This window comes from Triplophysa rosa, linkage group LG11 (assembly GCF_024868665.1).
Source record: "Triplophysa rosa linkage group LG11, Trosa_1v2, whole genome shotgun sequence".
Taxonomy (NCBI): Eukaryota; Metazoa; Chordata; class Actinopteri; order Cypriniformes; family Nemacheilidae; genus Triplophysa; species Triplophysa rosa.
The window spans coordinates 7,174,471-7,190,863 of NC_079900.1; the positions used below are offsets into that span (position 1 = coordinate 7,174,471).

At 41.5% G+C, this 16,393-nt stretch overlaps 1 protein-coding gene across 2 annotated transcripts in view; it reads right to left on the reverse strand.

Annotated features, from left to right (window-relative positions):
• Positions 1-9,128: 9,128 nt before the first annotated feature.
• kansl1b (KAT8 regulatory NSL complex subunit 1b) overlaps positions 9,129-16,393 on the reverse strand; it is a 58,280-nt gene continuing 51,015 nt past the window's right edge. For both annotated transcript variants that reach the window (XM_057345802.1, XM_057345801.1), the window contains exons 7-15: positions 15,832-15,997; positions 14,207-14,377; positions 12,982-13,149; positions 12,753-12,892; positions 12,422-12,540; positions 12,249-12,306; positions 11,947-12,059; positions 11,588-11,843; positions 9,129-11,414 (exon numbers count right to left, since the gene is read on the reverse strand). In XM_057345802.1, coding sequence (XP_057201785.1) covers positions 11,190-11,414; positions 11,588-11,843; positions 11,947-12,059; positions 12,249-12,306; positions 12,422-12,540; positions 12,753-12,892; positions 12,982-13,149; positions 14,207-14,377; positions 15,832-15,997 — 1,416 coding nt within the window. In that variant the 3' untranslated portion in view covers positions 9,129-11,189. The remainder of the gene's footprint in view (positions 11,415-11,587; positions 11,844-11,946; positions 12,060-12,248; positions 12,307-12,421; positions 12,541-12,752; positions 12,893-12,981; positions 13,150-14,206; positions 14,378-15,831; positions 15,998-16,393) is intronic.

The window sequence follows — 16,393 nt, forward strand, 5'->3', positions numbered from 1 at the left end:
GCATAAGTGCAATAAAAGAAAATTGGTCTCATATAGTGAAGTGATGAAGTGAATATGATAGGAATACCTATATTTTTGCATTAAGATCAGTACAATAAACATAAAATGTGATATACAAATTTGTGTGAGTATAACCGAGTGTGTCAGAATAAACACGCAACACATGTCATATACGTGAACATTCTGGCCAATGAGAATAAACTGGGTTGTCATCAAGGCTTTCGCAGTTGATTTTGAACAACTGCAGCGCCTGATCTAGGTGGCCGGTTGGTCCCGTTTTGCTCTCGCGGTACTTTAATGGCCCATGTGATCGTAAGGCGGCTGCAGCGCCGATGAAAAAAGTCGATTTTGACTAGAAGGGATACAGCTACCTCCACTGCGCATGCGCACATCATTTTTTCACGCTGAAAACAGTTGATTCATTTTTTAAATTATTTTAAGGGTAGGGTTGGGGTAGGTGTCAGTGGCGGTTCTAGACTACTGTAGCTGGGGGGGGGGGATGGGTGCAGGCAGGGGCCACGTATGCTTTTCAGGGGGCACACTAACATGTGTCATGATTAATTTTCAGTCATTTTTCACTGTCATGTATTACTGTTTACTCTAAGTAAACTAATAAGCTAATAAAACAAGTTCAGCTCAAATTAATGTTCCATGGTCATTTATTTCACAACACATTGTATATAAATAACAATGACAACAATAATAACATTTAGGCACTTTTCTGCATCTTAAATGTACATACATAAATGAAAAACTACCCACAACAACATATCCCAAAATCAACTTAAGCAGTCATCTTAACGTGAGTCACATTATCAGGTATTTCCTTTACACAAAGAAAAAAACACGAATTTCAAAATTTTCACATGTGATGTGGTTTTGGCACACTTTCATGTGAATGCCATGTTAACTAAATACTCATGTAAAAACTCATGTTTTTCACATGGAATTTCAGGGTTACAGAAGTTGTCTCTCTGCACAACTAAATCACCTTGCTGATGGGTCCTCTGTTCTATTGGACTTTCTTCATTCTCTAAGCTTTTGTGCATTTCTGACTCTTTTTCAGAAGCATCTTCTTTCTCCAGCCTTGACTGACTATTATCTTTAGTTTTCTTATTAAAAAAGGACATTATGTCCTTAGAATTTTTCTCTTCATTTTAACTGCAATTGGAAAATTATGAAAATGTGTAAATGAAACCTAAAGCTCGACTCTCAAATACACCACAAGTAATATACAGGACAGTATAGAATAAACTGTATTGATTACTTGAACTCTGCTACAAGGTGGACGAAGTACACAACTTCCTTACTTGAGTGAAAGTACAGATACTACTGGTCAAATATTACTCCACTACAAGTAAAAGTTGTAAAGACAGATTCTTGCTTAGTAAAAGTACAGAAGTACGTGCTTTTAAAAGTACTCAAGTATTAAAAGTAAATTTCCTTTATGTCAGTTGTGCATTGTTTTATTGTCTATACCTTATGCCTCTGAAGCAACATACCGAATACACTGAGTAGCTCACAGTATCAGTGGTATTAAAGGAGTAGTTCACTTCAAAATTTGCCCCCATTGACTTTCCATAGTAGTTTTTATTCCTACTATGGAAAGTCAATGGGGGCAAAATTTGCAGTGAGCAACTCCTTTAAGAGCTTTATATGTTTAGCACATGTATGTTTAGTTTAGATATAATCCTGTATGATCATTTAGCCTAATTATCCTCATTAGCCCCCTAGGCCTATGTATTTATGAGCAGTGTTCTTTTATTTTGTATATTCCCTTTACCAGTTTTAGCAGCAATTTACCAGTAAGTAGTAAGGTTGTTGTAAATAGTCAAGTGTAGAAGCCATGTTTTTGTTGGATTTTTTACCATTTGTATTACAATAATTTAACTACAAACATAAACTATAGCTAGTATAATGAACTATGGTATTTTTAGTTGCTGTGGTTTTACTAAAGATTATTAATTGGAGTATGGTTCCTATATATAGAAAATGGTAAATTTGTGGATACTGTGGTTTTACTGCAAATACCATCCCTGCGGAAAAAACAATGAATTTTTGAATTAGAATGAGATTTTTAAATTAAATTACTCTTTGTAGTGTGTTTTGAGTTTATTCCAATATGATTTACCATCCCACCAATAGAATCCATCACATAGACAACAAGTATCCATAGTACAATTCCCATTATAACCATTAAATCCATTACATTTTCTGTTGTATTTTGGGCAGGGTTCTAGTTTTTATTTCAACAGGAATACTTCAACTATAGTTACTTCAGTGAAAACATCATTCATTTTCCAAATCGCTTTAAATGATACAGCAGCAGATCAGAAGTTAACACTCACGCGTAGCTCAAGGTGTAGATGCTTATTTATGCCGATCATTTTCATGACAATGTTTCTACGATCTTTGACTGATCGTAACCCACAGATGATTACACCACACTTTAACATGTGCCTTTTTCGTCTTTTATTGTTCTATTTGCCTTTTTAGAGCGCTATCAACGGTGTAGCAGCGCCTACGTTTACATTAGTTTAGCGGGGAAGATCCCAGAGTTGCCAGATTTGCGTAAAAAATCTGAAAAATGGCCATTCAAAGCTTGCCGGAAAACCGCAAGCTTAGCAAAACTGAAATACTTGGCAACAGTAAAAGGTCCTGGCAGATCGCAAGCCAGATAAATTGCGCACACAGGAAACCCCGCTGCATAGAAACCATTTTCTACTTTTGGACCTTTTTTAAATGTAGTGGAGTAAAAAGTATGTTATTTGTCTTTCAAATGTAGTGAAGTTAAAGTACAAGTACTCAGAAAAAATAATACTAAAGTAAAGTAAAGATACTCAAAAAGTGTACATAAGTACAGTACTCAGGTAAATTTACTTCGTTACTGTCCACTTCGTTACTGGCGCACAGACTCGACATTATTTGCGTCTTGCTTGCGTAATCTTTCTTTTGGCACACAAGCATCGTTACTGCCACTCGCAGGACAAACTGTGCATTGCACCCGAAATTGCTCGGTTGTGGTAAAAAATTCCAGAAACGATTCCAAATTTAGGGGGGCCAGTGGGGTGCCAAGTGTGCTGACACAGGGGAACTGGCCCCCTCTGGCCCCCCCTAGAACCGCCCCTGGTAGGTGTAGGCGTTCGCTAATGTAATTTATTGTAATTATATGGCGAGATTTTGCACCACTTCCGGCCGTAGCTGTATCAGAATCAGAATCAGAATCAGAAGAGCTTTATTGCCAAGTGTGCTTGCACACACAAGGAATTTTCTTTGGTGTTGGAAGCTTCTAGTACAGACATTCAACACAATGACAATACAATATAATACGATTTACAGTCTAAAAGATTCTAAATTGTGCATATATAAAATAAAGACTATTTTACAGAAAATGGGGGATAATAACATATAAGAGACATTGTACAGGGTAGTATATAGTAGAATAAACATATTAACAGATTGTATGTACACTTGTGCAAATGGATAATGTAGTAAGTAGAGGTAGTGTTATATACATGTATACATAAGATGTAGATATAATAAGGCACTATAGTGCACACTATAGGAGTAGTGGAAGTGGAATATTGCTCTTAAGGAGCAGTTATCTGTTTAGGAGGGAGATTGCCTGGGGGAAGAAGCTGCTTCTGTGTCTGGAAGTCCTGGTGTTTGGTGCTCTAAAGCGCCGGCCAGAGGGCAGCAGATCAAAGAGTTTGTGTGCTGGGTGTGTGGAGTCAATGATGATTTTTCTTGCCCTGTTTTTCACTCTGGAATCGTACAGGTCCTGAAGTGTGGGCAGAGGAGCACCAATAATTTTCTCAGCACTACGAACTGTCCGTTGTAGTCTTCGTAGGTCTGATTTGGTGGCCGAGCCATACCAAACAGTAATTGAAGTGCACAGAACAGATTCGATGACCACTGAGTAGAACTGGGTCAGTAGCTCCTGTGGTAGGTTGAACTTCCTCAATTGACGGAGGAAGTATAACCTCTGCTGGGCCTTCTTTACAATGGAGTCTATGTGGGACTCCCACTTCAGGTCCTGAGAGATGGTGGAGCCCAGGAACCTGAATGACTCCACAGTATCCACAGTGCTGTCCAGGATGGTGAGGGGAGGAAGTGATGGAGGGTTCCTTCTGAAATCCACTATCATCTCCACTGTCTTGAATGCATTCAGCTCTAGGTTGTTTTGACTACACCAGGCAGCCAGCTGAGCAACCTCCTTTCTGTAGGCAGATTCATCACCGTCTTGAATAAGGCCAATGACTGTGGTGTCATCTGCAAACTTCAGGAGTTTGACAGAAGGGTCTGTAGAGGTGCATTCGTTTGTGTAGAGTGAATATAGCAGTGGAGAAAGAACACATCCTTGAGGAGCTCCGGTGCTGATGGTACATGTGCTGGATTTAAATTTTCCCAACCTCACTAGCTGCTGCCTGTTCGACAGGAAGTTAATAATCCACTGACAGGTAGAGGTTGGCACAGAGAGCTGGGTAAGCTTGGGCAGGAGGAGGTCTGGGATTATGGTGTTGAAGGCCGAGCTGAAGTCTACAAACAGGATCCTGACGTAAGTCCCTGGTCTGTCTAGGTGTTGTAGGATGTAATGCAGTCCCATGTTTACTGCATCGTCCACAGACCTGTTTGCTCGGTAAGCAAACTGGAGGGGATCAAGAAGTGGTCTGGTGATGTCCTTCAGGTGGGCCAGTACAAGTCTCTCAAATGACTTCATGACCACAGATGTTAAAGCAACAGGCCTGTAGTCATTAAGTCCAGATATTTTGGGTTTCTTCTGTACAGGGATGATGGTGGAGCGTTTGAAGCATGAAGGGACTTCACACTGCTCCAAAGATCTGTTAAAAATATTAGTGAAGATGGGCGACAGCTGCTCCGCACAGACTTTCAGGCAGGAGGGTGAGACATTGTCTGGGCCTGGTGCTTTTCTGATCTTTTGTTTGCGGAAAAGCTGGCAAACATCCTCTTCGCAGATCTTAAGTGCAGGTTGAATGTCAAGAGGAGGTGTTAATGGTATAGCAGAGATAGGGTCAGGGCGGGTGTGAAGGGTGAGACTCTGCATTTCAAAACGACAATAGAAGTCGTTCAGGTCGTCAGCCAGTCGTTGATTACCCATAGACTGAGGGGATGATGGCTTGTAGTTGGTAATGTCTTTCAGGCCTTTCCACACTGATGCAGGGTCGTTGGCTGAAAACTGGTTCTTCAGCTTTTCAGAGTAGCTTCTCTTAGCTGCTCTTATCTCCTTTGTCAGTGTGTTTTTGGCCTGATTATACAAGACTTTGTCCCCACTTCTGTAAGCATCTTCTTTGGCCTGACGAAGCTGTCTCAGTTTCATTGTAAACCATGGTTTGTCATTGTTGTATGTTAAGCGAGTCCTGGTGGGAATACACATGTCCTCACAGAAGCTGATGTAGGATGTCACTGTGTCAGTTAACTCATCCAGATCAGTGGCTGCAGCTTCAAAGACACTCCAATCCGTGCAGTCGAAACAGGCTTGTAAGGCCTGCTCTGTTTCGCTGCTCCATCTCTTTGCTGTTCTTGCTACAGGCTTGGCAGATTTAAGCTTCTGTCTGTAGGTCGGAAGAAGATGAACCAGGCAATGATCAGAGAGACCCAGAGCTGCTCTGGGAACAGAGTGGTATGCATCCCGTATTGTGGTGTAACAGTGATCCAGAATGTTGCTGTCTCTGGTGGGGCATGTGATATGCTGCCTGTATTTTGGCAGCTCACGGGAGAGGTTTGCTCTGTTAAAGTCCCCAATAATAATAATAAGAGAATCCGGGTGTTGCTGCTCCGTGTCAGTGATGTAATCCGCCAGCTGTTGCAGCGCCGCGCTCGCACAAGCATGTGGAGGAATGTAAACATTCACGAGAATAAATGAGGAAAACTCGCGTGGCGAATAAAAAGGTTTGCAGTTGATAGAGAACGCTTCTAAGTACGAAAAGCACATCTTCTTCAGTGTTGTTATATCTCTGCACCAACCTTCGTTTATATAAAAACATAATCCACCACCACGTGTCTTCCCTGTTGACTCGGCAATGCGATCCGCTCTGAACAGCTGAAAACCCGGCAGATGTAACGCGCTGTCCGGTATGGTGTCATTGAGCCATGTTTCTGTGAAACACAGCGCAGCGGAGTTGGAAAAATCTTTGTTTGTCCTGGTGAGTAAGAGTATTTCGTCCGTTTTGTTGGTAAGGGAGCGGACATTCGCCAGGTGTATACTCGGCAGCGGGGTCCTAAATCCGCGTCGTCGGAGTCTGACGAGCGCACCCGCTCGCTTTCCCCGCTTGCGTCTTTTAGAGCGTTTGGTACAGAGCTGCCGCTTCTCCAAGTAAAATGTCCAGTAAGACGTCTGAATTTCCAAAATTAGGGAAAAGATTGATAGAAGGGCATTGCTTAATGTTAAGCAATTCGTCCCTGGTAAAAGTGATTAAAGAAGAGTAGCTTAAAACAGGAAAAACAAACAAAAAAGACATAAGTACTAGAGCACTCCAAACCGAGGCAGCCATCCGCGGCGCCATCTTGAATGTATTCCTAGAGTATTCCTAGATTCCTAGAGAACAATGCCTTGTCCAGCATGATGGAGCACCTTGTCATAAAGCAAAAGTAATAACTAAGTGGCTCAAGGACCAAAACATCAACATTTTGAGTCCATGGCCAGGAAACTCCCCAGACCTTAATCCCATTGAGAACTTGTGGTCAATCCTCATGCAAATCAAAAACCTACAAATTCTGGCAAACTCCAAGCATTGATCCCTTCCCTGAGTATCCCTTCTAGTACCAGCTTTTGGTACCTTTGGCAGTGTGGGCAGGTGCCAAGTGATTCTCTGGTTAACAAAGGTCAGAGTGTTGACAAGGACAAGGCTGGAGATCACTCTGTAATGCTGATTTAATTAGAATAACAGACTGGAAGCTTTAAAAGGAGGGTGGTGCTGGAAATCATTGTTCTTCCTCTGTTAACCATGCTTACCTGCAAGGAAACACGTGCAGTCATCATTGCTTTGCACAAAAAGGGATTCACAGGCAAGGCTATTGCTGCTAGTAAGATTGCACCTACATCAACCATTTATTGGATCATCAGAAACTTCAAGGAGAAGGTTCAATTGTTGTGAAGAAGGCTTCAGGGCGCCCAAAAAAGTCCAGCAAGTGCCAGGATCGTCTTCTACAGTTGATTCAGCTGTGAGATCGGGGCACCACCAGTGCAGAGCTTGCTCAGGAATGGCAGCATGCAGGTGTGAGTGCATCTGCACGCACAGTGAGGCCAAGACTTTTTGAGGATGGCCTGGTGTCAAGAAGGGCAGCAAAGAAGCCACTTCTCTCTAGGAAACACATCAAGGACATACTGATATTGTGCAAAAGGTACAGGCATTGGACTGCTGAGGACTGGGATAAAGTCATTTTCTCTGATGAATCCCCTTTCCGATTGTTTGGGGCATCCGGAAAAGATATTGACCGGAGAAGAAAAGGTGAGCGCTACAATCAGTCCTGTGTCATGCCAACGGTAAAGCATCCTGAGACCATTCATGTGTGGGGTTGCTTCTCAGCCAACGGAGTGGGCTCACTCACAATTTTGCCTAAGAACACAGCCATGAACAAAGAATGGTACAAAAACATCCTCAGAGAGCAACTTCTCCCAACCATCCAAGAACAGTTTGGTGATGAACAATGCCTTGTCCAGCATGATGGAGCACCTTGACATAAAGCAAAAGTAATAACTAAGTGGCTCAAGGACCAAAAAATCAACATTTTGAGTCAATGGCCAGGAAACTCCCCAGACCTTAATCCCATTGAGAACTTGTGGTCAATCCTCATGCAAATCAAAAACCTACAAATTCTGGCAAACTCCAAGCATTGATTATGCAAGAATGGGCTGCCAGTGAGGATGTGGCCCAGAAGTCGATTGACAGCATGCCCGGGCGAATTGCAGAGGTCTTGAAAAAGAAGGGTCAACACTGCAAATATTGAGTCTTTGTGTAAACTTAATGTAATTGTCAATAAAAGCCTTTCACACTTATGAAATGCTTGTAATTATACTTCAGTATACCATAGTAACATCTGACAAAAACATATAAAAATCACTGAAGCAGTAGACTTAGTGAAAATTAATATGTGTGTCATTCTCAAAACGTTTGGCCACGACTGTACCTGTAGACCGTTTCATCGGACGCGCGCGCTGACCCCCAGTTAACTTCCGGTTTGTGTTTGGCTAGTGTCTAATAATATAACTATTTATATTTAATTTAATATAAATTTGTATTATTATTTTATTGTATAATAAGTGTATTAAATGTATGTTCATTTTATTAAATAAACAATTTGTTAGATGGGTCCATGGTTCGGTCGCATTTAAACAAACCGTATGGTACATTGAAATCTAGCGGTTGAGCTTGGTATCGGAGTCTAAATTGAAAATACTGGAGAGGTAAGTTTAGCAAAGTAAAGGTTCTTTTCGGTTTCTTTTGATTGTTATCAGAAATAATCTAAATTCAGCTGGGGGTTACAAAATTTTAACGTTTATGTTAAGATGAAACCGTCTATATAGAGCACTATACCTGACATGCGTGATATTACACAGCATCATTTGAATGGTTCCGCAATGGTGTAAATAACTTCTAAGGTAAATCATTTCAAAATATTTAAAGCTAGGTTTACAGTATACTTCTGTTTATATTTAGTTTAGTTTTATTGATTACGAGGTGTCAATATAACGGCTTATTTTCATCTAAAACAAGCCGTTAAAAGATTAAAGGTGTTTGAAAACCTTTAGCAAAACCAGCCAGATAATTTATATTCATGAGATGAAGGTTTATGATGTATTCCGCTTTTTGTCTTTCATCATTTTGTATTGTGTTTAATAAATTATAGCATTACCTCATGTAGCCGTTTATCCAGTAAATACAAGGGATATAAATAATTAAATATGACCTCTCTTTGGTACCATTTAAAGATTAGTGTTATAAACATTACATTCTTTACGAGCCGTGGACATAATCACTCTACTTCAATCAATAGTTCTCAATTATAACTGCAAGGTGATTACAGCAAATACTAATGAATCTGAAGTAGGCTGAAATAAATGCTAAAAACATTTCATCAGTACAAGAGAAAGAGAACGAGACAAGGAATTGTACAATATAATTCACTTTTAATTTGAGAAGCACAAACGTTGCCTGTATGTCAGATTGGCCAATTATCCATAAACTTTTTTCCTTTTTGCATCTGCATAAAGAAAGTGTTAAATATTTGTACGTGTCTTCTCCCTAGACAATCAGGACAGCTACAGCCTGAACATCAAACACAGTAAAGAATCAAACAAGGTATGTACAAAATAAACTTTTTTTTGTGTCGTTTTGTACAAACTATTACATGCTAAAGGATATTACCAGACTCACCCAAACCTCATTCACCACATTGGAAATTCAAAGTATGAAAATAACTCACACGATACAATATTGGCTTTTGAAAGCTAGTCAAACCTTATGGTACATTTGCCTGATAAGTACACAGGCCCCCACATAGAGACATAAAACCATAATTGATGATATTAAGAATGAAAAAGGGGCGGCGGGGTTCTCAGCAGGAAATGGGACGTTCGTGGATGGTCCCTGACGATTTGCCACACATCTATGAAACAGGAGATCTCTCTGAAGCTGTCGATTCCGTTTTGCTCCAACGAGATAAAAGGAATACAATTATCTGGTTAACATGACATCCTTTAAACGAGAACAAATGGCTATGAGAGCTAGAATCGTGTGACGACAAAGATACAGAGAAGCTACTAATAAAAACGGTAAGTAATCGGTGTCTGCTATTAGACTTGTACATTCTTAGTAGTTAAAATAACAGGAAGGGGGTTGCAAGCAGTGACTCACTGACTGGGGGAACTAACAGAAATCCTTCCTCGTCAATGCACAATGCAAAAATGGAGCTGTCGCAGCAACAGATAAGAAAGGAGCCAACGAATGAAACTTTGCCAAGTCCTTGCCTGTCTTAAGCACTTTAATATCGGAAACGTTCACACCTCATGTTAACGGATTCAATGATGGCTGAAGGTACTGCACAAAGTTCAATAGCCACAAGGAATTTAGACCTGACCAATTAACACACAAGGCAATGCTAAGGGAAACGTGTAATCGAAATGACAGATACAAACGTCACAGGGCAGCTAATGTCAGTTTATATTGGAGTGATTGACTTCATTGAAATAATTTTTTGCCAACAATGTAATTTGCAATCTGATCGGGCATAGTTCTTCAGACACTATTAACAATTTCAATCTTAAAGGACTTTCAAGTGCTTCAAAAGAGAGCCAATCTTATTTTAGGAAAAGCACATGGTGCTAAGCAACAGAGTTGCATTGAGCGGCTATGCGTCAATCAAGAGTTGCCAATGTTTGGGCATGACGGTAGGGTTACTGACAATAGTGTGGTGGTACAAGAGACCAATTAAGTGCTCCAATCAGACTGTGGCATTTATAAAGCATGTACGAGCTACACGGCAGTTGTGTTTGCAGTCACCTGCTCTGTCAATCTCTCTGATAGAAAGGGAAACTACTTGTAGTGACCCTATTTGGACAGTAACTGAAACTGTGGGGTTTACACAATTCCCAGGCATTCAATTAAATGTGCGGAAAATTGTTCTTGGTTAAGGAATGTTTAGGTGTGGAGGGAATAACAATGAAGTGCTTTCACATAGTGTGAACAAAGACCTTCATCACACATTTACATCTTCACGTGAATTTCTTCTTATTCACTTTATTTTTTTAACTTTATCACTCCATTATAAACTGCAAGGCCGAGCAAGTCATTTTAGGTGGAACACTGAAGAATTCTGAAAGGGTACCACGAAACGCAAGCTGTGCCCCTCAGTACGACATCATGCTAAGGGGGAAGTGCTGTTTTGCAACTTACTACAAATCTAAGCATCTGCTTTCGCCTCGAGCTAATCTCTCTCTTGCTTTTCAATTTTGAACATATTTTTTTCCCAGTAACCCAAAGATTGAATTAAAACAGGTCTCTATGTATATCTCCATACAATTCACTAAAAAGCGTGAAAGAATTGACTGATGTTTGAATATCAAACAACAGGGACTTTCATTCGTTTTGTTGGTTTTCTTCCTTCGACGTTGCCGTTTCGTGAGTTTCTGAAAGCCGGTGGGGTCGGGGGTGTGTAGATGAGTCTAGGCTTCATCGGTGAGTAGGTTTGAGTGGATTGGTTAGCTTCTGCTTTGCGCCATCATCTGGGAGAGGCGACGAAGGTCCGGCCTCTGACTCGGATTTGGATGACCGGCAGCCGGAAACGCGTCGCATGGTCCTACAGGGCCTCTCGTCAGACGGACTGGGATGGAATTCGGACTCCTGCTCTGGCTCCACATCCAGGGGAAAGGTCCGGCATTCCCATGGCTGTACCGGCTGGGGAACCCATAGGGAGAAATACAGAGACAGCAAGTGAATATTGGCAGATGACACTCAAGTTGCTATTCAACGGTAAGAGTGTACGTTAAGTATGTAATAGACAAGTAAACGCATACAATCGCTTTAAGAAAATATATTTTAAAACAAACATTTGTATATCAGGAGCTTACCATTTCCTCGTAAGTGTCTGGCGTGGAGCAGCGCGTGTCCTCGTTGGACAGCAGTCGGTGGGAGTCTCTGGAGCCGGGCGTGTACAGGCCTGACAGCATCACCATCTCTGGGCTGACGGGACTGGAGGGAGACACCACAGAGTTGTACTCCTGCAGCAGGTGGAAATGCCCTGTGTCTGGGGACGAGGGCTGTGGAGTGGATGGGTTGGTGCCACCCAGCAAGGGCGTAGTCCGTCCATCCACAGACTTGAAAGACCTGATGAGAACATTTGATTGCATTTAATTCAACTTAACTGCTCTTTTGAACTTAAACATTTTAAGCTTTTGAAGCACATTGTTAGTGTGAGCTGTTTCCTCACCTGCTGCCCCGTCTCTTTGCTAAGGAGCTGGCAGTCCAGCTCCAGCGAGAACGTTCCTGCTCCTCATACGCAAGGTGAAGCAGTGAGAACGCCACATCAGACAGATCCTCAATCTAAGAAAGAAAGAGAGAGAATTAAAACTAAAAACATATTTTTGGCAGCAAGGTATTACAAACAGCCTCAATGAGCATGCACCCATAATTGCGTAACAATTCTCCCGGAGAAATGTAGAGTAAACACATGAGATTTACAACCACAGCCTACAATAACTGACTGAAACAAGCAGCCATTACAGTTCGTACCTCCATGACTTCTTCCTCTTCAGCTATTGGTTTTGCAAAAACATCCACTTCTCTCCAACTATAAAGCAGAGGCGCAACATATTCAGCGGGTAAAGATCACATCTTCAAAAAATCATGTATCAAATGAAACTTGCTATGCACAAAGGCATGGATAAATGGTTTGTGTGTCTGACCTCGGGGTGAGGATCTCTTTGTACTGCAGCTTCTCCACTCTGGTGGTCGCGGCCACAGACATGGGGATGACTATGTTATTGATGTCAAAGGGGCTTTCTCCTCTCCTCCGACGGATGGTCTGAAAGGTTGACACACACACACAATTAATGACTTGCTTTTGGACGATTCGCAGTGTTCCAGGGTTCGACTCCGAGAGAATGCATGTCCTGGTATAATATATACCCTGTGTGTATAAGTCACTTTGGACAAAGAGGGAACATTTAGGATTCAGATTAGACGTTACCGAAGTGCAACGACAAAAACACAAGTTAGTTGTCAAGAGTTTCTTACTGCAGCATTGCTTCCGAGATGGAGGGGTGTGGTGCTCTCCGAAATCGACGGTTGTCTGGTCAGGGGGCTGTGGGAGGGTGTATTCAGAGCAGATAGAGAAGGACTGGGGCTTCCCATCTCAATGTACAACTTGGGAGCATCTAGATTCAAACAGAGACAGTGATGTGAGTCTATATCTAGAAGACCAGATGAGCCTGTGACACAATGAAAGGAATGAGGTTTGACGCACTCTCCACACGCTCCAGCGAGGGCTCACGGGGTCTCTTGCGGCTGTGGCTCCTGTCGAAAGAACTGCTCTGACGGAAATGCTGCCGAGGGTCAAGTTTACTGGCGCTGGATGGGATATTGGACTGCTGTCTGGACACCTTTTCCGAGCGCATCTTGAGATGTGACAAACCTGATACCACAAACATGAGGATAAGAAGTTAACAAGCACAGAAATCATTGAAGTTGTATTTATTGTGTTACCCACTTATTCTTGCTTGGTTAGTAGGGATGTAACAATATTATCGATATCGTGTTGCCGCAATAGCAAAATTGTCTCAATATTATTGTGGTCACATGACTGTATGAAACGATAGGTCTTCCGACCTAACATAGAGAATGTTCGAAAAAATGATGATGTTACCTTTGGCAAGGTCCATATGGAGCAATTCTTTTATTTTATAAAAGGGATTTTTAGGTCATTTGACCCATCTCGTACTATAACTCATACCTCTAAGCAACAGTTATGATTAGAGGATAAAGAAGAGGATGCTTATGGCACGTCTCCAATTCATCATTTTAAATATTACAGTAAAAAAGTATTGTGGACTTTATACCGAGGTATTATCGTACAGTGAGATTTTGATATTGTTACATCCCTATTTGTAGAAAATGTACATAATTCACAGAATTGTTTTGCAATTGAGAGGTAGTTCAATTCAAGTATAATCCAAACGATTATTCAGAGCAGATAATACAATGAATAGCAAAAACATAAAAATTCCTTTGTTGCATGAGATTCATTCACATTACCACATGAATCACAGCACTCCAGCTGGAGTGTTTTCAGAGCTCAATAATTCATAACCAGGATATGAAGATATAAATACGAGTCAGTAACGGTGGCTGGATTGTATGATGCTGGAAGTAAGTGCTGAGTCACGGAAGATCATCTGCCAGAGAGAAGCTAATGACGGCCAGACACTCACAGGTCACTTTAACTGCCCGCAGGCGCACTCATATCTACAGCCAGATTTAGACTCGCTTAATGTGCGAGTGTTTGCCTCCATTAGAGAAGACCCAGCTCCTGACATTTACAACACACAGGCTGCAAGGCGTGCATGTTTTAAACATTCAGCAATCTCTCCGTGTCAAAATATGACAGATTTCTTCAGAATAGCTTTAGGTAAAACAAAGCATAGGTCAAATAAAAGGTAAGGGCTGATACACGTGTGTGTTTTCACACTTACGGACTGTGGAGAGCAGAGAGTTGGAAAGCTTGTGTTTCGGGTCAGAGACGCGGCTGCTCATGCACATTTTGTGCTTGAGCGAGATCTTCTTGATGGGTTTGATCTTCTCCAGAGGACGACTCTGCCAGTGTCCCTTCAGCACACGTTGCATATGGAGATTCATCATCACATCTGAAAGATAAGAACCTGTTAATTGTCGAACAGCTTTAAATGAACCTACTTCGTTCCCATTGGTTCACTCTTACACCCTCTCATTAACACTGATAACACTTTTAGATTTAAAGGGGTCATATGACACGGCAAAAACGAATATTATCGTTTGTTTTAGATGTAATGCAATATGTATACACCATTTAAGGTTCAAAAACACTGTATTTTCCACATACCGTACATGTTTGTACCTCCCCTTTGCCCCACCTGAAACGCGCAGATTTTTTACAAAGCTCATCGCTCTGAAAAGCGAGGTGTGCTACGATTGGCCAGTTAACCAGTGCGTAGTGATTGGTCGAATACTGCAAGCGTGTGACGGAAATGTAACACCTCTTACCATATTTGGAACATCAGGTTCCAACCTTACTGACGTAGATTTGTGGGGGTGTGGTTACATGAGGCGTTTCAGGCAGGTCTAGTTGAGCAGTCGCTTTTAGATTTTTTGTTCCGACACTTTAATTTTTGCAATTTTACGTGTCTAATACTATAACTTATAACACACCAAAGACGCAGAAAAACACGTATTCGCGCCATATGACCCCTTTAACAGTAAAGATTCTGTTAGAAATAGACAGGAAATTATGGGAGAAACACGGGGGGAATGATCAAGAAATGTTACATATGTTTTTTTTAAACATTTTTATACACGTTATTACAAGTACAATATTTTTTGACAGTATATTAAAAGAATAGGGGGCTGACCTAACGCTCTGCAATCCCCCTCTAATGACTCATTGTCAGGAGTAAAAACACAAACATAATCAGTACTTCTCCAGCAGGGGGAGTCAGAGCTTCACTCAGGTATTTATCAAACCTAAGTTCCTCTTCCTTTTTCCTTCTCAAGTTTCACACGTGGCATCACCTGCATGTTCCACGCCCATCATTCACTTGCACAATGGGTGCCAGATTAGCACATGTAAAGGAGGGAAAACGCCATCCATGTCGGTTACCGTGTCTGATAACGCGAGCCGCTGCTGGCACGCTCGCTCAGGGTCAGATTGCACTGCTCTTTAAAATGGTTATCACAGCAAAGGTCAGACAGACGAAAGCCTGATCTCCTCGTCTGAATCAGCACTGGGAAAGAGTGCTGATCTCAGATCAGCTCCTCAAATTCACTGTTATTCAATTTTAATGTAAGTGAAAATCAAATGCTGTTCCAAGATCCCCAGATGTCTACAGCACTTCTAACCCGCTCCAAACTGAGAGCACCGTGCAGGTTATTTTAAGAGCTGCGATAACAAGATCTGAAATAATTAACACTTGCGTGTTTTGCAAGGGTGGAAAACATTGAAATTCCTGAACTGACAACGTACGGAAGAACACATAAAAGCATGTCTGTGCTAGTCACGTGTGATCATGAATCTGCTTTTGTGTTTGTGCTTGGGACAGGGATAAACAAAGGGGAGGGACCTTACCGTCTGTAAAGGAGAGTATAGGGTGAACGCAGGGGTCGAACTGTGCCAGTCTGTCCAGCAGGGGGAGCTGATGTTGGGTTTCAGCAGGAACGAGAGTGCGTCCACTGCACATCACACACTGAGCATTCAGCTCACAGCCACAGCGAGGAGCCATCGACCTCTGAGCCTGAGCAAAAGAAAACAAAACGTCAGAACGTCCCAAAATAAATAGCTGCGTCCAGATGGTAACATTTGTTATGCAGAAAGCCAGATGAGATTACCACAGACACCTTAAAAAAAAAAAATGTATGAAACTCGCATGACATAACAGTACAAGGTATAAAATACGACTTAAAGTAAAATTTGTGTGTTGATTTTTAACATTCATTTTAGCATCCAGACACCAGAATATTGATTCGGGGAGGTTCTTCCTGTTGCCTGACCAATGGCAGATGCCAATGCCTATGACTCCACCGCCTTTAAATATTTCTCGTTGTGATCAAAACTGAGAAATCAAACAGAAAAGAAACCACGCTTATCAAATATGCTTTCTGATGCGCTTTAAAAACATTCACTCTTTCAA